Below are 22,232 nucleotides of genomic sequence, written 5' to 3' on the forward strand. Positions count from 1 at the left end.
AGTAGGAATGTTCTGAGTGCACTACATAATGAGTGGGGACGTTCTGAGTGCACTACATGGGGATAGGGAACGCTCTGAGTTCACTAGCGGCTCGCTTTCAAATGGCTACCCAATCCCCACGGAGTGCACATTAAAATAACGGCTTTTTTACACCAAGTAGTCACAGTGTGCAATTGTTATATTTCTGCAGCTTGCATATTTGATATTTATTGCTCTATCTGGGTGTACACGCCGTATTGTCGTCACCTACGTAAGACACGATAGTGAAGAGTACTGCTTAATGAAGGGAGCAGGAACACTCTTAGTGCACTACATAGGGAGGATGCGTGTAGTTTGGGAGGCGGCTCACTGCTCTCCGTGCCTTTTCAGCGGAAGTGCGGGGTCTGAGGGAGGGCTGTATTGTGCCACGTTGATGGAGGCCAGTGGGGACGTGGAACTGTGTTCCTGTGTTTTTCTGTGGTTCACCGGGCTGCCGTTAACTCTCAGCGCACAGTGAGCACAGCCAGGGACGGGGGTCTTTAAAGTTGGGGATAGAAGTTGAACACCACCTCGCACTGCTTGGATGAGTTTTAGCTTGTGACTGGAGCTCAGAGGGAAGGTGAGTTTAGCACTTTAAAAGAGTCCTGCGGAAGCTTTGGTAGCTCTGTTAGCTTCTCTGCTACGTTGCACCAATACTTTGCTGCGTCGTAGGGACACGGCTATCTGATATTACTATACAACGCCAATTTAATTCCAATGTAAAGGTTGGCTTATTATGCACTGAGCTCAGTAAAGGAGTCACGGATGTTATAGTGAATGTATTTGTTTGTGCTCTGCTGCAGGAACTTAGAAAGCTCTTCCTCTGTAACCTTAATCCCAGTTAACGTTATTATTTACCATCTGCTTTCTTACTTTAGCTACGTTTACTGTTCCTATGTATGCAGAACCGTGCTGTTGATTTTGTCACGGCTCTGTATCTCCCATTCATTTGGGCTAGTTAAGTTCAGCCTAAAATGCTCCTAGTCCCTTGTTTTTTCCCCCTGCAAATCTAGGTTTTTCAAAACACTGAGACTAAATTAAACCAGGTTTATAACTGTTTTCACTTGTGTATTGTATATGCCACGAACCCTTGAGTATGAAAGGTTCTAGTTTGGCTAGACAGAGCCTGCACATGACTTAAAATGCCCACCTTTTCACCCTCTTCCTGAAGTTTTATCTTGGTCCAACAGACCATTCATAATTCAATCTGTCACCAAAACATATTCATGCTCTTCTAGGAATGTTGGGCCTGTGTTATGAAGCCCAGCAGACAACCCCAGGTAGTATGGGTTGGGCCCTACCCTAAAGGGAAAATTAATTGTCTTCACTTTGCGGAAAGAGTAGCCTGAGATGTATGTAAACAAACACCCTCAACCATACAGTGCATAATATGGAAACAAAACTGCTTAAAGGTCTCTATTTTATATCGGTTTCTTAAACATTATGAATATCAACACATTCCTCTTTAAACTGAAGCAGTTTAGCTCCGCCCACTTACAGGGACGTTATAAGGAGTGTTCCATCGTCCACTGCTTCTGTTGTAAACCCTAATACAGTGCAGGCGGTTGGGGAAATGTATATCAGTTAAAATGATTATCTCTACAAGCCACAATAACCAAACAACTTCAGTTCTAAGAGGTAACGATAGTTTGGAGATTGTCATATGAAAGTAATGTTAGAAATTCGGCATTGAAGAGTCAGGAGACTGGAGTTTATTTACACAGGATCATGTATGAGTACAGCTGGATGATCTCAGTCTATCTCGGGATGATCTGAAGTTTGAAAACTGGAGGTTCAGAGGTTTCTTCACAGGCACAGCTTGGTCATCAGTTTGTCACCAGTTCAGTCTATAGCCAGTTCATCCTGTACCCAATCCAGTCTAACACCAAATATTTTCGGAGGGCCTTATATACATTGGAGTAGTGGGGGAAGGGAGTTTGAGGAGGGGTAAAAGGGGTGATGAAGATGATCAAAGAAAGAAAGAGATAAGAGGAAGGAAGGGTAAGAAGAGGTGTGAAAGGAGGGGTTTGATGTAAGTGTGGGAATGGGTTATGGGACTATGAGGGGGATTACAAAAGGTCACACGAAGATGCAGAAAGACCATATAGTTTCAGTAATTAAATACAGTTATTGACATCAATGTTATAAGAGGACCAACAATGAGAAAGCAAATCTCAATAAATACAAGACAAGTGTAGAAAAACATCCTTTTTAAAGGGGAATACATTTGTTAAGATGTAAGCAAAGGTGTTGAGAGTGGTCTGATGTGAAATTGTTCATTTAGAGAAAACATACTGAATTCATTTTCTTCAGATGTGGTCCACATTGCAGATGTAGACATTTGGTTACTGTATTCTTTAATGTAGCTTTTAGAGACATGAAACTCTTCACGTTCCTAATATTCCAATGATTAACAGTTCTGAATTTGTATGTTGTGGTTATATGTGCATTTCTTTGCATGACTTTGTTTACGTCTCAACCATGTAATTACACCGAAAGTAGAAACATCACTTGTGCTCCATATGTCATAAGCAGAGGGGTATGCTGTAAAGTGTGACCCCCCCTCTTTCTAGAGTTGTCATGTTAAAGATTTGTTTACAAGCATCATTTAAACCATGGTGAGTTTTATAGTAAAAACGTACATATTTCCTTTGCACATTTGAATGTTTTTGTTATTTTTTTGTAGGATGAAGCTAAAAGAGATAAACCGCACTGCTGTTGAGGCTTGGAGCCCAGCACAGCACCACCCCATTTACCTGGCAACAGGTAATTCATGTACACACACCTTCTTATTACCACAGCCTAGGTTTATATGTAATGAGTGGATGCCAAACTAATGTTTCTCATGTGCATTTCTCTGTCTTTTCAGGAACCTCTGCTCAGCAGCTTGATGCCACTTTTAGCACCAATGCTTCGTTGGAAATCTTTGAACTGGACCTTGCAGAGCCTTCTTTGGCAATGAAGTCATGTGGTGTTTTCTCCTCACCTCACAGGTCTCCTCTCACTCTCACCTCTGTCAGTTGTCATTGATAATTGATGTCATTAAACTTCAAACCAATAACCTACTGGTTGTGTACTTACATAAAATTACCAATAATAAATAGTTTGATGTTTTGTATACACGTTTGTGTTTTTAAAGTGCCATCATTTCCCTCATTTTATTCCTGAATACATAATTATTCCATTGTTGAAAGTAGAAAAAAAGTTATTTACTTATTTTGTACCAGGAATTGGATTTTGGAATCAGTTATAATTGGAATTGCAATGTTTCCCATGATTCAGATTTATCATTGTTCAGTTAAAGTCTGTAGTGTCCTGTGTCTGAGTCGTGTGGATTGATGAGTCACTGAAGGTTTAAGGGTATTAGGGGATTTGCTTTGGAATCTGCCTGTGTTGTATTGATTATGGAAGACCATTACAGCCCTTACTCCAGATATATTCTCATCATCCCTTCTGGTTATCTGTGGTTAACCTCTAGGCTTTTCTTTTATTCTATCTATCTAAAACTCAACGTTTTCTGCATTCTCTCCAGATATCACAAACTGGTTTGGGGACCGCAAGGAACGTCTGCTCAGAGTCACCCTTCTGGAGTGCTAATAGCAGGAGGAGAGACGGGCAACATCATTCTCTATGACCCTGCCAAGATCATTGAAGGGGACAGTGAGGTGGTCATTGCCCAGTGTGATAAACACACAGGGCCTGTCCGAGCTCTTGATGTCAACTTATTTCAGGTAATAATCAAGCCTTGTTTGTTTTTATATTGAACACCCAGTAAACATCTGTATTCTGTGTTTGGGTGATAATGGTACAACTGGTGTGAATCTGATGAAAGAAAACTATTGTTAAACTGTTAGATTAGACATTGCTTACTGCTTCATGCAGTGGCTTATTGTGGTTTAAAATAGCACTCATACTACTAATGGGTTTAAAAGTTGTCCTAGTACAGTGGAACCTCTACTTACGAACACCTATACTAACGAACTTTCCAAGATACGAACCGGGCATTTGAATATTTTTTTGCCTCCACCAACGAACCATGACTCTAGAAACGAACCCGAGCCTCCGCCGAGCCGGCGGCTGGAAATGGCCACTGACCCCAATCGGCGAGTCTCCCAAAGCCCAGACTTGAGTGAGCTTTTAAGATTAGCAAATTGTAGTTTTAGCAATTTAGCATTAGCGTAAATAGCAGACAGCGAAATTGGTGCTAAATTAAGCCGTATCTACACTTCGTCTCCCCACATTCACCACGTACTCTCCGTTATTCCACCCACCCCCACCTCCCGTCATACAGCCAGTGCCTGTGTTACTCCTCCAGCCAGTCGTCATGTCTTCAAGGTAGCGATGTGTAACCACTTAAAACTTTTTTATTTCTTTTTTATTACTGTTACCACTGTATTTCGTTTTTAGTAACGCTACATGTATTTTTTTTACTAATTTGAGAGTGTTGTAAACATATATCAGTGCAAAAACTGTGACGTTCGGGGTGGGGGCTGGAACGCATTAATTGCTTTTCCATTATTTTAAATGGGGAAAATTTACTCTAGACACGAACTTTTTCACTTACGAACCGGGTCACGGAACAGATCAAGTTCCACTGTATTTCATATATAATGGATTTCCTGTTGTTTGGACACAAGTGCTCTTGTATTTCATAGGCTAACCTAGTCGCCTCCGGAGGTAATGAGTCAGAAATCTACATCTGGGATTTGAACAGTTTTGGCTCCCCGATGACCCCGGGACCGAAAACACAGGTGAGCATTTGTTATTCAGCTCATACGTGAATAACTGGAAATGGTCTGTGTTTGTATTTGTTTGGCTGTTTGTTCATTTTCTACCTTTCTTTCTTTAAACCCTATATAATCAAAGACCAGCTTTGGCTTCTCACGCCTATTACTTTATAAAGAACATTTCTCACACATATCACAGGGCATATGATTTGTCTGAAATTTAACAAATTCATTTGACAAAACTTTTATTAATGCAAATTATATCACAGGCATGGCTTGTCAGGATTATTCAGAATGATTTTAATATATATAATATAATTTATTTTATTTTATTTAGCCTCTAGAGGACATTAGCTGTGTGGCATGGAACTGCCAGGTGCAGCACATCCTGGCCTCAGCTAGTCCCAGCGGGAGAGCATCCATCTGGGATCTGAGGAAGAATGAACTCATCATCAAAGTCAGCGACCACAGCAACCGGGTTTGTCAGATGTCCTTCTGTTTTTAAGGCTGAAGTTCAAAATGTGGTACTGTATCTCAGGGTGTATGGTACACTTACAGAAACATATTCATTTAATGGGAAATGTTAATATGGTATGTTTAGATGCATTGCTCTGGTTTGGCCTGGAACCCAGAGGTGGCCACTCAGCTGGCTTTAGCCTCGGAGGATGACCGCATGCCTGTCATTCAGATGTGGGACCTGCGCTTTGCCACTTCTCCTCTCAGAGTCCTGGAGAATCACACAAAGTATGAACAATGTTTGAAATACTGTTTTGAAAATGTTGATTGATAGATATACCATTTTACCAGAAAAAGTTACTGTTAATGCTGTTAATGTGTCCATGTTTCTTTAGCATTTACAGCATGCATTACTCATTCTGCTCAAATATGCTGATTTCTTTTAATACTATTTTAGATGAATGCTTCTTTTAAACGGTAGGAATGTGTGTGTGTTTGTTTGCTTTGCTTTATCAGGGGTGTATTGGCCATTGCTTGGAGTCTAGCTGACCCTGAGTTGTTGCTGAGCTGTGGGAAAGATAATCGCATTCTCTGCTGGAACCCCAACACTGCTGAGGTTAGATACCTTCAAACACTCTTTCAAAAAAGAAACCGATAGAACAGATACAAGATTAATACAAAGAAAGCTTAAAGCTTTTTTTATATATAATAATCACAACTGCACTTTATGTAAATTATGAAAATAATGTTATATATTGCACTTCTGGTTAGATGCTAACTACATTTCATTGGCCCTGTACTTGTACTCTGCACAATGACAAAGTTGAATCTAATCTAAAAAATACCTGGACAATGCAGCACAGTATGTGAATATGACTGTTTTATTTCCTGCTTTTTTTATTGTTTGAATTGTGGTTGTTTTTTTGGCTAGGTTCTTTATGAGCTGCCCACTAGCTCTCAGTGGTGTTTTGATATCCAGTGGTGCCCAAGGAACCCTGCTGTCCTGTCCGCTGCCTCCTTTGATGGACGAATCAGCATCTACTCAGTCATGGGAGGCAGTAATGATGCTGCTATAAGTGCCCAGGCTGATCAGGTAATCTATCGGTGCTTTTGCAACTTGTATAGGTAATTGAAATTGATGGCCTGAATTTTATGTAGTGGCGTTTCGCTGTCCATACAAGTTACTGTGTTTTGGACTTGACAGATAAGTTCGTCATTCGGCAACATGGATCCTTTTGGCACAGGCCAGACATTACCTCCACTGCAGCTTCCTCAAGTCAACACTGCAAACAGTACCTTCACACCACTGAAGAAACCACCAAAGTGGATCCGTCGACCTGTAGGAGCTTCTTTTGCCGTGAGTTTCACCCTTAGCAGAACTTAAAACTTAAACTTAGCAGAACTTAAACTTAAAGGATAAGCATGTTTTGTTTCTTAAAAATAAAACATTTTTTGGTGACTGTAGCCATTACTACTACTTCAGATATATAACATCCAGCTTTGAGTGAGAGAATAAAGAGAGAATGTGTTTCAGGTTTGAAGCATTTGTTGAGCTGTAAATGTGGGTGTTTTGTTGTTATTATCATTCAGCTGTATGGTTGCATGCAGGAGAGCAGGGTTCAAACCCACTCCACACACATTCATTTGTATCTTTTATTGTGCAGCCACATTAAGTCATATTCATTCCTGCTTATGTTCTGCACATTTACTGTCTTATTTCCTTGACAACTGATTATTTATTGCCTATTTCTTCCCAGTTTGGTGGTAAACTCCTCTCTTTTGAGAACATCAAACCACCACCCCAGCAACCTCAGCAGCCCGTACCCCATGTGGTACACGTGAGTCAGGTTGTCACTGAAACAGAATTCCTGGAGCGCTCCAACCAGCTTCAGGCCACACTTAATGCAGGAACCTTTGTGGAATTCTGCCAGACAAAAATCGAAGCTTCTCAGAATGAGTTTGAGAAGACAATTTGGGCTTTTCTCAAGGTAAAAATGTAATATTGTAAAATGTTGTCTGTAACTGAATCATAGCCGTTTCTGTTTGGTAATAGAAGCATGCATATCAACAAAAGATAAAGCTCAGGGTTTATTTCTCACTAAAGTGGTTTAGGGAAATTAATATAGCTCACTCTTTGTAGATTCACTTTGAAGATGATGCGCGGGGCAAATACTTGGAACTTCTAGGATATAGGAAGGAGGAACTAGCCGTAAAGGTGAGTCTTGTGCATGTCCTCAGAAAATCTTCAGCGGTTGACTTGTTTATAAGGTTCAGTTTTTTCAATAAAAAAGGTTCTTAAACATAACACCACAGAAGAACCACTTTTGTTTAAAACCCTTTTAAATATACTCCACGTAAAGAAACTCTTAGAGGTTTTCCTAGAACAAACTGCCAAGGCCAAAAATAATTGTATTTTGGACTGTCTACAAATTGTCTTTGAGATGCTGTGCCTGAAAGTAACAGTGACAGATGCTCTGCTTTTATAAAATCTCTGCAGGGTGAAGTCAATTTATTACATTTTTTTGTGTGGTTTTCAGATTGCATCAGCACTAGAAACAAAAGACTGCAAGTCAGACAAAGGCACTGAGGTAAGGGTTTTATTTTTATTTATTTCAGGCTTAATATTGATATTTTAGTTGGAAGACTAGATAGTGCTAAATGTTAGATGACAATTATATTCAATAACGTCAAAATGGTCAAACTGTTGTTAGTTTCCCAAGCCTAAGCGAGAGAAGTGAAACAGTTTCTGCAGCTAAAAAGGAAGTTACGTAATAGTGTGATTTGTTGGATCCTCAGTCCTTAACTCATTTGAAATGATTAGTTTAGTGTGGCACAGTGGTGCTGCAGGTTGTGTCTCTGTCCCACAGCTCTAGGGTCTTTGGGTTCAATCCCCAAATTGGGTCACAGTCTGTGAGGGGTTTGGTGTGTTCTTCTCATATCTGCATGGGATTTTTCCAGTTGCTCCCATTTCTTTTCCCGACAGTCCAGAAACTCATGCTGGTAGGTGGATTGGCTTTTCAAAAGTGTCCATAAGTATGAGTGTGTGGCACACTTGCAACCCATCCACAGTGGATTGCTTCTTTGCATCCAGTGATTGATTCATTTCTGGACCCACCTTGACCCTGAACAGGATGCAGCAGTTACAGAAAGAGAATGAATCAACAAATCAATGATTTCTTTGTCATGGGTGCCTTCATTTGACTTAATTTAAGGCTACAATCTCTTTAGCTTTGAAGTTAATTAACTGATTATCGCATCACATTTAACATTTATGGATTCTCATAATATTTTCACCAAATTGCCAAACTGCTAGTTGCATCATTACTTATTCTGTGGTATGTTGATGTTTTGCTGACTTTGCCTAGGTTATATTGATTGTGTTAATTTCAGAAGAAATGCTGCTTTTGTTGCAAAAGCCAGATGTGTGTGTGTGTACAATCATAGACGTCTTGTCAAACATCTGCATGCTTTTGTTGGCATCTCATATCATTGGGAACATTTTGTAATCATTTTTATGTGCTGAATGTTGTCTGACTGCCCAAACATCTCACCCCTACCCTGGTGTGCATGTGTAGCCTTCCTCCACACCTCAAGTTGATCATGCTTCTGCATCCACCTGTGATTTTGGTCCTGGCCCAGAAATTGCTCCAACGCAAGAGCTTGAGCCACCTGCTGTTGCTCAGTTTGGACTTCGTAGCACAGTGCATGGGGAGGTTGCCAATCAACCACTGGTTGAACTTAACCTGGAAGCTGTTAAGGAACCATTCCTTAATGACATGCTTGATGCCGGCTCCAATCACGTTCAAGTAATCACAGCTGAAGCTAAACCTGGTCTTCAGCCCTTGGTTGCTCTCGCACCATCACCAGAGCTTGCATTTAGCCTGCCGCATCCTGCTGAACCACCTACTGGCATAACACAGCCTGTGCTTGAGGTTATGTCTCAAGATCAGCCAGATCCTCTGCCTCTGTTTGCAAATTCAGGTGCATTGCAACCGTCTGAGTTTGATCTGGCTTCTCCAGACTTGGAGGCTTTACTTCAGTCAACACCAGTAATGATTCCACAAGATTCTGAGGCAAATAATCTTAAACCCATGGTAGTCTCATCATTTATCAGTGATGACTATCCAGTATTGTCCAAAACATCTGTTGTAGAACATCTGATGGACCAACCACAGTCCATAACAATGTTGGCTCCACTAGCTGGACCACAAGAATCTGTGCCAATGCTTGCATCACCAGTTGATCCACACCAATCACTTCCAAGTGCTGATTCCGCACCTCAAGCTGACATTCTGCCAAAGTTGGCCAGTCCTCTATCTTTTCAACCTGTACCAGGCTTCTTACCTCAACTTGACCCACAGGCTGTTTCCAAGTTCTCACCTCCCACCACCGCTCAACAAGCTGCACCAGAAATTGACTTTACTCCAGTGGTTGAGTCAGACAGTACACCCGAGTCTGAGCTTGCCCCTCCTATTAATGGTGGACCGGAAACTGCCCCGGAGTTGAGCGCAGTACCTTTAAATGATGAGGAAATCCGAAATGTGGCCCTTATACCTGTATCACAAGAAGAGGAAGCAGAACTGGAGGAGGTACCTTCGTCCTGCCTGCCGTAGTCCAGTCCCCTGCCACAGCATCCCTGTGTGATGGCATTGCCCTACCTTCTTTTGTTAATCTTAACTATTTCCACAACATTAGCAGGTCCTTTTCTGCTCCAGTTATTGGGATTTGATTTAAAGGCTAAAGTTAAGATGTAATCTGAACCTCAGAGTCTCACACAGGAATGCTGACAATATGGTGGCTACGTGGTATCCCATTCTTGCCGACGTGCACAAACTAATTCCTTCTAATTCACTGTTTTCCACCTGCTAGTTTTTATAGTGATGAGTAGTAGATTTGGAGAGAGACTGCATAGAAGTAGTGCATGAAATTTGGTGGAGGTCAGTTGTGGTGTGGTAAGTTTTGTTCGAATGAAGTGGTAGATGTAGTTTGGACCTTGGGGAACATGAAATGCATGGTTGGATTTTAAATGAATGCTAAATCCAATTATCTCTCAATGGTCATCAATAGTAGCCTTGAAAATAAAAGTAATTTTATGTTTTGATGTTGATCAATGTTTCACATGTGAGTGACCATTATTGGCTGTAATGAGTGAGGTCATCATGTTTTTTGTCATTATTCTAAGCCAGCTATATTGATTTAAGCTTTGAAAAAAAATTCCCAAACTAATTTGAAGGGGAAAAAAATCAAAGTATAATTTTTTTTAACCCTTAGTGAGATGTTTGCTTTGTATCTAGGTGGAGAAAAATGGGCCAGCGGAAGAGGAGGAGGCTCCTGCTGCGGGGGAGTGTCTAGAGCTTGAGGAGATCCCTGTTGGTGAAGAGGATGCTGTTGCTGATCAGATCCCTGTACTTGAAGAGACCCTGTCTCAATCCTCTGAAACTGTTAAAGCCAGCCACGGCAAGTACTTTCTGTCTTGTGCAGACATTCATATAGATGTCTCCTGTTCTGGTTTGCGTATTTTTTTTGAGGGTGCTGCTGTCATGGAAGGGCCACTTTATCTTTTCTGGTTGGTCTGCAACGACACCTTTGACATAGGCTTTCCAGCCAGAGTGTTCCACACAGACAGTTGCAAGTATTACATGTAAGGCACAAAAAAGTGTCACTTCCTTTGAAAACACTTTGAAATTGGGCCTGTTCTCTAAAACCTACAACTCTTGGTGTGCATGAGTAATAATATTAAATTATTTAAATACTTCTTACAACACCTAATTCCTCATTGAATTTTTGCTGTTTTTAGGTGCCACAAATATAGATGGTCTCATCACCCAAGCGCTGCTTATTGGTGACTTTGAATCTGCTGTCAACCTCTGTCTCCATGACAACCGAATGGCAGACAGCATAATTCTGGCCATTGCTGGTGGTCCAGAGCTGCTTGAGAAGACCCAGAAAAAGTACTTGGCTAAATCTCAAAGCAAAATTGGCAAGGTGAGACGATGTAGCGCTTAAAACCTGTTTTTCTCTCGTTAAAGGCTAGTTCTTCCTTTCCTACTTTTTTTTTACACCATGACTATATTCTTCAGTTTATCTGTCACATTTTGTAATTTGATGACTCTTCTTGGCCTAATAACTTTATCTTTTCTCACCTGTAGCTTATCAGTGCTGTGGTGATGAAAGACTGGTTGGATATTCTAGAGACGTGTGATCTCCAGAACTGGAAGGAGGCTCTGGCTGCAGTGATGACCTACGCCAAACCTGAGGAGTTTTCCTCTCTCTGTGGTGAGTGAGGAATGGAGTACGGAGTTTTCTCCAAACCACAAAAAAGCAACTATTCATGTTTTATATGGTCACAAAAAAAATAATAAATGAACAATACCATACATTTGATTACCATACAAAATAAACCAAAGTGTAAGAATTAAGGTCCAATGTCATCACGTTGAAAGCCAAGTATGGGCTAGAGTGTCCATCCAGTAACTTTTTGGATAAGTTAGAAGTGTGTGTTTGTGTGAGATCTAATACAACATCAGTACCTGATCTCACACATTCATTCATTCATTATCTGTAACGCTTATCCAGTTCAGGGTCGCGGTGGGTCCAGAGCCTACCTGGAATCATTGGGCGCAAGGCGGGAACACACCCTGGAGGGGGCCCCAGTCATTCACAGGGCAACACAGACACACACATTCACTCACAGACAGTCACCCGGAGAAAACCCACGCGGACACAGGGAGAACACACCACACTCCTCACAGACAGTCACCCGGAGAAAACCCACGCGGACACAGGGAGAACACACCACACTCCTCACAGACAGTCACCCGGAGGAAACCCACGCGGACACAGGGAGAACACACCACACATTCACTCACACACTCCTCACAGACAGTCACCCGGAGGAAACCCACGCGGACACAGGGAGAACACATCACACTCCTCACAGACAGTCACCCGGAGGAAACCCACGCGGACACAGGGAGAACACACCACACTCCTCACAGACAGTCACCCGGAGGAAACCCACGCGGACACAGGAAGAACACACCACACTCCTCACAGACAGTCACCCGGAGCGGGATGATCTCACACACTTATGGGCAAATGCTGTCAAATCCCCACAGGAATGGCTCATAATCTAGATTAAAGCATCCCCAATAAGAGGAGAAACTCTTAATGCAGCTTAGAGGACAACTCTCTGTTAAAACATTCCTAATACCTTTGATTTCAGAAGATAATTTAGGAAACTGATGAAGGATTCGGGTGAGGGTTAGCTTTAAACAATTTTCCAACAAACTATTGTTATAAATATCTCTTTTATATCGGTGCTTTTCCTCTGCTCATTTCTGACATAGGTCTGAGTACCTGAAATTATTACACAGTTTCCATGTTATTAACTTTCATTTCATGGTAAGTGCATGTGGTTACATCTGTTTTGGAACTGTGTATTTCAGGGTTGCTGGGCTCCAGGCTGGAGGCTGCTGAGGATGTGGCTCTTCAGGCTCAGGCCTGTCTCTGTTACATCTGTGCAGGCAGTATGGAGCAACTGCTGTCCTGCTGGTCTAAAGCACAGGACTCCAGCAGCCCCCTCTCTCTGCAGGTAGGCCACCTCCTACAGCACATTTTATAAACATTATCAGTGTAAAAGACGGATCATTATTATGCATGCACAGCCTTCATACATCATTTCCTCTGGAGTTTAACCGTGTTCAGAATGGCCCGACTAATGACCTGTTCGCTTTTTTTCCTCTAGGACCTTGTGGAAAAGGTGGTGGTGCTGCGTAATGCTGTGGAGAAGGCTCAGGGCGGTGTGGCCCCTGCAGTAGGAGCCCTGTTGGCGGAGAAGATGAGTCAGTATGCCAACCTGCTTGCCTCTCAGGGCAGCCTGCTGACTGCTATTTCCTACCTGCCAACCAACACAGAGGAGGCACGTACTGTTCCTTTCTGTTTCTGTCTTTATTGTATTAATTGAATTTCATCTTAATTTTGGAAGTTGTTTTTTATATTCACAGTAGTTGGCATTCATGATACGTTTGAGGTGAAAAGAAGTGATCTAATATAAATGTCTGGTTTATAGGCAATATGGTTTGAATGCCTTTACATATTGTACAGGTCAAAATTAGCTTATTGCTGTCCGTTTAAGATATGGACTCCAGTTCTTAATTGCTGTATTGTTCCAGTCAAGGAACAATAAAAAGAAGAAAATATTATGCAGAGATGTGCAATAAGGGCATCATTTGCAGGGCTTCACTGCAAACTTTCTGCTTGTAGAGAGTATACATTACATTACAGTTGCATGAAACTGTATCTTACTAGTTCCAAGTATGTAATACATCGTTATGTAACACATTACAGCCAGTCTTGCTGCTTGGCTTATTGGTTACTACTTTGGCAGGATGCACCTGCTATATAATTATTTTGGTCTCTGCTAGTGAATGGCTTTGGCACTGTCAGTGCTTTCAGACTTGGCAGGATTTGGATGCTCAGGTCTCTCTGCTGGCACGGCACTGCCTTTTGAAAACACGAGTAACCTGAGCCATGTGAATATACAGCAAAAGCTTTTATCTCTCGTCATCAAGGTTGTGCGGTTGTTGATAAAGTCTTGTTTGTTTTCTGTTCTCTCCTGGTGTAGGTTGCAGTGCAGCTTTTGCGAGAGCGTCTGAGCAAAGCTCTGGGTCAGCAGGCTGTGGCTCCTGTGGCGGCGGCTGCTGCTGCTGCACCCACAGCGCTGCGGCAACCGCAGCCTTATGCTCCAATGCAGACTCAGCCTCAACAACCACCCCCTCATCCCGCACCTGCTGCTCCTGTCCCTGCCCCTGCCCCCACACATCAGTATTACCCGCAGGTATGGATGTATAACTTGGCTCATACACAAACACACACACACACAGCAGGTGGGTCTATACTCAATAAATTTATCCAAATACTAAATACTAGTTATATTACGTTATAAAGTTTCATGAGAAACTCCTAGCAAAATTACATCATCTGTATAAAAATATATATATATCTGTATTTTCAATATAAACTAGCATTTAAAAAAATGCTAACTAAGTCCACAAGTTACTTATTCGAGTAATAAGTAACTTGTAACTCCAGGTGACTGACTGACTGAGTTTGGTGTGTTCTCCCTGTGTCTGCGTGGGTTTCTTCCGGGTGCTCCGGTTTCCTCCCACAGTCCAAAAACACACATTGGTAGGTGGATTGGCGACTCAAAAGTGTCCATGGGGGTGTGTGTGTCTAGCCACTGAAAGAATATCTGCTTGAATAGTAAGACACCTTGCATTATGTATCTTACATATGAATATATATGAACCTGATTCGCATGCTCTGTCTGATTGCTCGCTATTTCCTTGAGGGGATAACACTGGTTTTATGTAGGCGAGGATTGTACACATTCCTAAAAGGATAACCTCATCTTCATAATTTACAGCATCCCTAAAAACCATTTTGATGCCCCCATTCCCCACCTCATCCAACAGCCGTCGCAGTGTGCAGGCGTGTGAGTGTGTGTGTGTGTCTCTATTGTATTCAGGGTAGGGCTGCCTCTACTGTCACTTCCTGGAGTAATCAAACCCCAACAGCTCTGCCCAGTGTCCCTCGTCCGCTAAACCCAGCAACAGACCTGCAGGTACAGACAGAGCTGGGCCCATGCCACACACACACACACACACACACACATTCTCTGTCCCAGGAGACTGGAGTCTTAGAGGGCCATATCCATGAGATATACATTATATTATTTGCACAGTGCACAGTAGTCTGTTTAGAGCTACCACTTTTTTTTATACGATTTTCAAATTTTGTTAGTATTTATGTGTGAAATTACTTAATAACACAAATGGATATTTGTTTTATTATACATTTTATGATTTAAAAAAAAATCCTTTTTTGTCTGTCACCTTCTAACCCTCATAGTATTTTTGGTAATTTTTTTTTAATTTTGAGGGAAAAAATATATGTTCCGAATACAGTATTTCTGCTATAACACATTTATAGAAACAATTTCCTTTCACCTATTACACACTTTCTTTTTACTCTAATAACACACAGACCCCTAAACACTCACCGGGACGCATGACCCCACCCCAACCCTGCCCCCTCCCCATCCCACTGCCCTTCATAGCTGTGTCTGCATGTCTGCTTTTCTTCTGCATATGTCTCTGTTTTTCTATTTTTCTGTCCATTTGCACAGTAGAAGCTACTGGAATTTTCTCTAATATTTGTTCAGAGAAGGGCTGATTTTTGTACACTTTGTGTTGCTCTGCATCACTCAAGTTATTCTACAAATATCCTCAGCAGTACTCAATACATGACACTTTGTACGTTTGCTTTAATTTACCCCCTTTTTTTTTTGTAGTGCTTTATTTGTTGCACACACACACGGTTTATATCTGTAGAGTGGTCATAGTATAGTTTGATAATAGCTGGCTAATAGCTGGTCATTGTATAGTTTGATAATAGCTGGCTAAAGCTGTGTCTATATGTTTTTTTTCTTAATTTATATTTATATCAAAGCTTTGAAAAGTATTATAATATTCCATCACCTTTAATTATGTTAGTGTCAGAGGGACCAACAAAGATGGGTTTGTCAAAAGAATTCTGTATTTATTTCCTGCTAACTTGAAGTCTTGATTGTAGGTTCGCCGATGGCAGCAGTGATTTGAATCCAATTCATGGAGATGAAAATAATTCATAATTTAAGCTAAAAAATGATAACCCTACCTTTTTCTTTCTTTCATTATTTCTTGCTTTCCTTCTCTCACACATTCTTGTTTTCATTCTTTAATTTTTTTCTGTCTTTCTAATTTTACTCTGCTTCTTTTCCTCCTGTATTTCCTTTTTCTTTCTATCTATATTATCTGTCTTTCATTGTCTTATTTGTGTCATGTTTTTTGTTTCTTATTTTCTTTCTCTCTCTCAGTCCGAGCCTACTCCTGGTTCCTTTGGTGGGCTTCAGTCTCCAGTGAGTGCTGGTCCACCTGGTCCTGGTGGGTTCATGTACCCCCAGCAGTATCAAAGTAAGTTTTAAACCTGCCTCCTTTCATCTGTATTTGGATTTCACACACGTACACCCCAGTAGAGAACCTAAAGAAATCCTCAAGCTTATTTCTTTCTGTCTGCATTGATTCTCTTCTAAAGCAAACATATTAGAATGTTTGGATTTATTATTTTCTTCTGATACAGCTTCTAGTTACTGCAGCAACTGAATGCGCAATAGTTAAAATCCGTTTAGGTGACTATGTCTTTCGGCTGTATAATATAGTACTTGCATGATGTGAAAGATGGATAGTAGAGACCCCATGCGTCTCTGCTATCAGTAAATGCCAACATTAAATGCTAGGGATGGGGCGATATCAAAGTTTTCAGTGAACATTATCCATTAATAGGGTTACGGTGTTGTTCTGATATTTTCAAAATATTAAAATGCTTAAAATATTTTTAAAATGCTTAAAAAACAGTAATAAACAAGAAATAGTAGTTAAAAATATATCAACTGCTGTTTGAATACTAATGAAATAATCTCCAGGTCTTTAGTTTTCTTTTCTGTAATCATCTAGTCCAGCCAGGAATATTTACTGGATCTATTTGGGTACCTTTGCTCAAATTAATGTAATTTTATTTTATTTATTTACTAAGGTGAAAAGGAAAAAGTCTTCATAGTAGAAAATTGCATTGCAGAATGTGTCAGGTTGCTTGTCATAACGTCCCATCCCTTTTAATGAATATTAATACCGCTATTCAAATAATATTGCACTGAAGTAAACATTTTTCTTGCATGTATATATTGAATGTTGGCTGCGGATCCACTGTAATTATTATGTACTTCCCTTTCAGAATAGTGTCTAACTGCATTTGCCTGCTCTCTCTCTGTTGTTTGTATGAACCTCAGACCCCCAGGTCCAGCAGTTCACACCTGGTGCTGGGGGGCCGAGTCTCTATCAGCCAAACCAGATAGAGTATCAGCCAAACCAGTACTCCACCTCTGGAGCCCCTACTCTTCCTCCTCCACCTTCATCCTCTGCTCCAGCTCATTTCTACCATCCTCGGTACATGCACCCGGCTTCTTCTCAGCCTGGGCCTCCTCTTTTCCCGGGGCCACCTCCTGCTGCGGCCCCTCCTTCTCTCTCCTCTCCAGTCTCCTCTTCTTTCTCACCTCCTTCTTTCACCTCCGGAGTATCCTTCCAGCATGGCGGTCCGGGATCTCCCACCTCTTATCTTCCACCTCCACCCATCGGAGCCTCAGGTACACAGGCTGAGCCCCCCCTCATCCCAGCCTCACAGAGATCAGGTCTGCACCACAGTGCCCTTTCATTCAGACTCTGACTCAGACACACACAGAGTATCTCCTAGGTTTACATTCTATTATCATGTCAAAATCGACTCATCCTTCACACACACACCTCTGAACATCTCATGTGCGCTATATTGTAAATATAGAGTAAATAAATAGGACTTAAAAGCATAAATGTGGCCTGAATAATCTCTGGTGCCACCTGAACAAACATTATAACAAATACAGGTATGAAGCCTTTGTATTAACATGGTAAATTAAAAGAGCTTATGAAGTGGGTGCTATAAAAGACTGTTCATGTTTTTGCTATTTATATTTATCCTAGGATCACCTTCTTTGCATTTGTTTGCATTAGATTCATGGCTGGACACGTGTTTAGCTCTTTACTTTAGAGATAAACAAGACTCTTGACAAATGACTAGGTGACATTAGACACAAGAATAGTTCCTAGAATAAAGTTTGCCATTAAAAAAATTAATAATAAAAAGTCTGGGATTAAGTTAAATCTGGTTTTAAGAAACAAGCCTTTCAGTTTACCATGGTAATACATCTGTGTTCATTTTTACTCGTGATTCAAAAAGCATCAATAGACATTCTATCCACCAGAGACAAGGGGTCAAATAAATAGAAAGAATAAGAATCATTTATATTTTAATATTCATGAAAGAAAATATTGAGCTCTGAATATATATTTTTTTCCATGTATCATGCTCAAATTTGAGCAGTGTTGCTATCCACTAAAGGACATAAGGGGGAGCTCCTGTTGCAGTTCCTAAGGTTTCATCTGTATTCCACGGAGCAAAGAGGAAATGAGCAAAGGGCACAACAGCTGCCTACAATAAACAGATGTGAATCCACATTTAATGAGAAAAACCAGGCTAGCGACTATAAAATACAATTACCTGCTTTAAGTATTTTTGCTAGGGCAAGAGATTTAGCCCTTATTAACATAGCAGTCAGTCCTTGTAGTGATGACAAGGATGTGTCGAGGTTTTTCTGTTGCATTAGGAACATGAGTAACCCTGCTGCGTTCATGTTCCAGTAGAGTTTTTGAGAAATGTTTGCATGATGATAAATATATAGAAAGAAAATTGTGATTCTGTCTTATCCACAGGAGGCATCACTCAGGATACCTGGTTTTTAGAAGGTGAATTTTCATAAGGAGCTGTGCTACTGTATTACAGCCTTTTTAAATGGACTATAATTATTCTCTGCTAATAATCATTACTTATGATTAGTCCAATTAATAACTGGGATACAATGAAGAAATCACATTTTACATGACAGATTTCTGAGTACAGCATTTTTCTGCACTGTAAATTGGTTTGGAGCCTGAAATCTGCATTATATAGATTTTGGCTTGAATCTAAGCGGTCTAGACTGGAAATCCATCATAAACCAGTTGCCCTAGATTCATCATTGGCAAGAACGGCAGTGAATAGATGCTGCAGAGTGATCAGCTCTATGCATGATGAGCAATGTAGGTCAGCCATTACCCTGATGAGAATGGAGCTGTGGTGCACAATCAGCAGTAGGTCAACAGCCAGGCCAGAGTGCTTCCATTTCTTTTTCTTTCTTTCCCTCTCTAAATTTAGCTCAGCGTGGCATGTAGAGAGACCTCAGTTGTATTAGTGTAAACATGCTTTATAACTGAGGCATATGAAATATACGCAGTTAGTTTTTTAGGTTTTTCTGCTAAAATGTTCCTATTATGGACACAAGCATTTAGTGATTATTTTAGATTGAGTTCAGCACTTGAACTCATTAATTCATATGTGGCTGAATGCAATCAAATCCTCACACCCAAGTGTTAACATCTATGGTAAATCCTACCCAGAAAAGTAAAAGCCATTATAACCACAAAGCTAAATAGATATAAAGATTTCACAGCTGCCTGTTTGCACAGTGTTATTTATGGTATCCATGATTATATTTAAATCATTAATTTATTTGGCTGAAGCCTGTAATATAATCATTAATCTGCTTCCTATCAGTGGGCTGGAGGGATGCACTAATGAAAAGCACACACAAAATTGACCCGTATGGATCACTAAATGAAGTCCAGCAGGAATGCTGGACAGTTTTGCTATCTGTAAATGTAAAAATAATATCATTATCTTTAATGTGTTGTGCCTTAGGGCCCCAGAACGGCTGGAACGATCCCCCTGCTCTCAACAGAGTACCCAAGAAGAAGAAGGTTGGTTTGAGGAAGAAACAGATTTAACACTGTGCTCAATTTCTACTAAAGACCACATAATTAGAAACAGTGATACATTTGTAAAATTAATACATACAATACAATAATAGTTTTGTTTTTTGCCAGGAACTTGTCCATAACTTAAAGGTTTGATACATCTACACCAATATTACACCCCATATCATAGTTCTGTTAATACCTGATTTAATAAACCAACATTTTATATGGATGTCTGTCTGTCCTTTCATCTCCAGATCCAAGGAAACTACACTCCTCCTGCTCCTATTACAGCACCCATCATGGCTCCTCTGGGAGACCCGCAGCAGACCGCCATGCAGCCTCCACAGCAACAACAGCAGCAGCAGCAGCCACACCCAAGTCAGCCAGTTGGATTTCCTGGTTCTGTAAATATCGTACAGCAGCCTCTGGGACCTGTGAGCAGAAACCCTGCCATGCCCAATATGGCTGCAGAAGCAGCACCAGGGGCACCTATTGGAGACATCATACAGGTACCAAACTCCTATTACGCTATTTTAAATCTGTCATAGTGGAGTAGTCAAAACATCTTTTGCTCTATATAAGTCTGTGCCATGACTTGCAAGAAATTAGATCATATGTCTATTTATAGCAAACCTGACTCTGAATGTGTTTGCCTCAAGCCAATGCAGTCTCTGCCTGCTGAGAAGATCACGAAGAAGCCCATCCCAGATGAGCACCTCGTTCTCAAGACCACATTCGAGGCCCTGATCCAGAAATGCTTGGCTGCTGCCACAGATCCAGTTAGTCAAATCAATCCTCAGCCCATTAAGCCTCTGGTTTATTTGTAACACTTCATTCACATTCTATATTTCCCATCATCCCAACAGCAAACCAAGAGGAAGCTGGATGACGCTAACAAAAGGCTGGAATACCTTTATGACAAACTGAGAGAGCAGACTGTGAGTGTTTAAATGGAAGCATAATCACACTCATTCTTAAGGGCAAAGGAACTGTCAGATGTTAATATAATTTCTGTCTCATGTTTGACCACTATGTTCTTTAATTCTCCAGCTTTCTCCAGCCATTGTGAGTGGTCTCCACAACATGGCCCAGAGCATCGAGGCACGCGCCTACACCGATAGCCTCAACATCCACACACACATCGTCAGCAACAGCAACTTTAGCGAGACCTCTGCCTTCATGCCTGTCCTGAAGGTGGTGCTGACACAGGCTAACAAACTGGGCGTCTGATCTCCAGCTGCGCACACTACTCGCCAGTATTCCTGCAACTCTGATACAAGCCATCAGTCAATAAGGACCAACTTCTGTTGACGTGTACCGCCAGTCTTACCACTGCTGGAATGATGCATTCCAGTTTACAGGCTTTTCTCTTATTTTTAGGTTTTCTGTTTTAGATTTGTTTATCATTTTATATGTTTAATCGTGGCAGAGCACAGTGCAATGGGGAGGGATTCCCTTCCTTTCTGGAAATGTAATTGCATGTTTTGGGAAAATGCAAATGTAAGGCAACAGATAAGAGACAAACCCTAGAATAATGAGAGGTTTTGCTATTTTGGGCTTGTCATGTAATCGAGCTCTCAGTCAACTGCATTTTTACCTTTTTTGTTTCTTCATATCTTTTAGCCTATTGTTATGTATGATCAGAAGAAGCCTTGCCATTTCAGTGATGTTTTTTCAATGATACTACTCCTTGCAAACCATTACTGCATTCTCTGTTGATCAGGATGGATATGAAGTTTCAAACAAGCAGATATTTTCAATAAATGTTATTTATTTTAAAGCTTTAAAGACTGGATTTAATACCAGTGTCTAAACAGAGTTTGCAGATTCAGGTTTCTGTTTTATGAGGCTGCCTAGTTTTACTTTCTTCTAAAACAGGATGCAAAAGCCACAGTCCATTGTTAATTAGTTTTGATTTGGTATGAAAAAAAACAACAAAACTTTTGTAAAAAGGAGAAGTGGTGCACTGTAATTTGTGTCGAGTGGTTCTCTTCCAAATCAACTGGTGATGTTCACCATCAAAGGGAAATTTGCTGGGAATTCTTCTTATCAGCAATGTCTCCGAGTTTTGATATGGTGTGATAAATATATATATTCTCAGCTTGCCTTATGATTGTACATTAGAGCCACTGCTTTAAACACTAAAGTTAACAGGAAAGTCCGAGAGAAGACTAAGTCTGGCTGCTGGTCTTTGACTGACCCTGTCTTCGATTTGGACTTGAAGAAAGTAGCTTTTCATGTACAAATTACTTTGGAGGGTTTTAGTGCACAATGTTTAAATGAATATTGTGAAGACTGGAGGCAGGTATTTCATTTTAAGCCCATTGTCTAATAAATTGATCAATATATCGCAGAATCAGTGTAATTTGTATATTCTAACATCACTGTCTAATGATGAGGAGATCCAAAAGTTTTTAAATATTAATTTCCTATTAAATGTGCATTTCATGCAGAAAAAAAAAGATTGCATTTAATGTGTGGGAAATAATCTGTTCTTCCTTTCTCTAATTTTGCTATTCTTTCACACACTGGTCATAAAAAAGAA

The 22,232-nt window shown here is 40.7% G+C and overlaps 1 protein-coding gene across 12 annotated transcripts; it reads left to right on the plus strand.

Moving 5' to 3' along the window:
- Positions 1-395: 395 nt before the first annotated feature.
- On the plus strand, positions 396-22,125 carry sec31a (SEC31 homolog A, COPII coat complex component). Of its 12 annotated transcripts, none has more exons than XM_066650328.1 (29): positions 396-598; positions 2,705-2,784; positions 2,888-3,011; positions 3,551-3,749; positions 4,674-4,769; positions 5,083-5,223; positions 5,347-5,489; positions 5,718-5,817; positions 6,133-6,294; positions 6,406-6,558; positions 6,959-7,189; positions 7,342-7,416; positions 7,739-7,789; positions 8,777-9,790; positions 10,496-10,658; positions 10,999-11,186; positions 11,351-11,477; positions 12,650-12,795; positions 12,949-13,122; positions 13,828-14,040; positions 14,731-14,826; positions 16,120-16,216; positions 17,089-17,487; positions 18,605-18,637; positions 19,629-19,687; positions 19,942-20,196; positions 20,347-20,466; positions 20,554-20,625; positions 20,738-22,125. In XM_066650328.1, exons 2-29 carry the CDS (start codon positions 2,706-2,708, stop codon positions 20,915-20,917), a joined length of 4,890 nt encoding a protein of 1,629 aa, XP_066506425.1. In that variant the 5' UTR covers positions 396-598; position 2,705; the 3' UTR covers positions 20,918-22,125. The 12 variants fall into 12 exon arrangements, with proteins under 12 accessions (XP_066506425.1, XP_066506413.1, XP_066506416.1 ...); XM_066650316.1 differs by lacking the exon at positions 8,777-9,790 and adding an exon at positions 19,814-19,834; XM_066650319.1 differs by lacking the exon at positions 8,777-9,790 and adding an exon at positions 19,814-19,834 and having other exon boundaries at positions 17,089-17,442.
- The last annotated feature ends 107 nt before the right edge of the window (positions 22,126-22,232 follow it).

This window comes from Hoplias malabaricus, chromosome 18 (assembly GCF_029633855.1).
Source record: "Hoplias malabaricus isolate fHopMal1 chromosome 18, fHopMal1.hap1, whole genome shotgun sequence".
Classification (NCBI taxonomy): domain Eukaryota; kingdom Metazoa; phylum Chordata; class Actinopteri; order Characiformes; family Erythrinidae; genus Hoplias; species Hoplias malabaricus.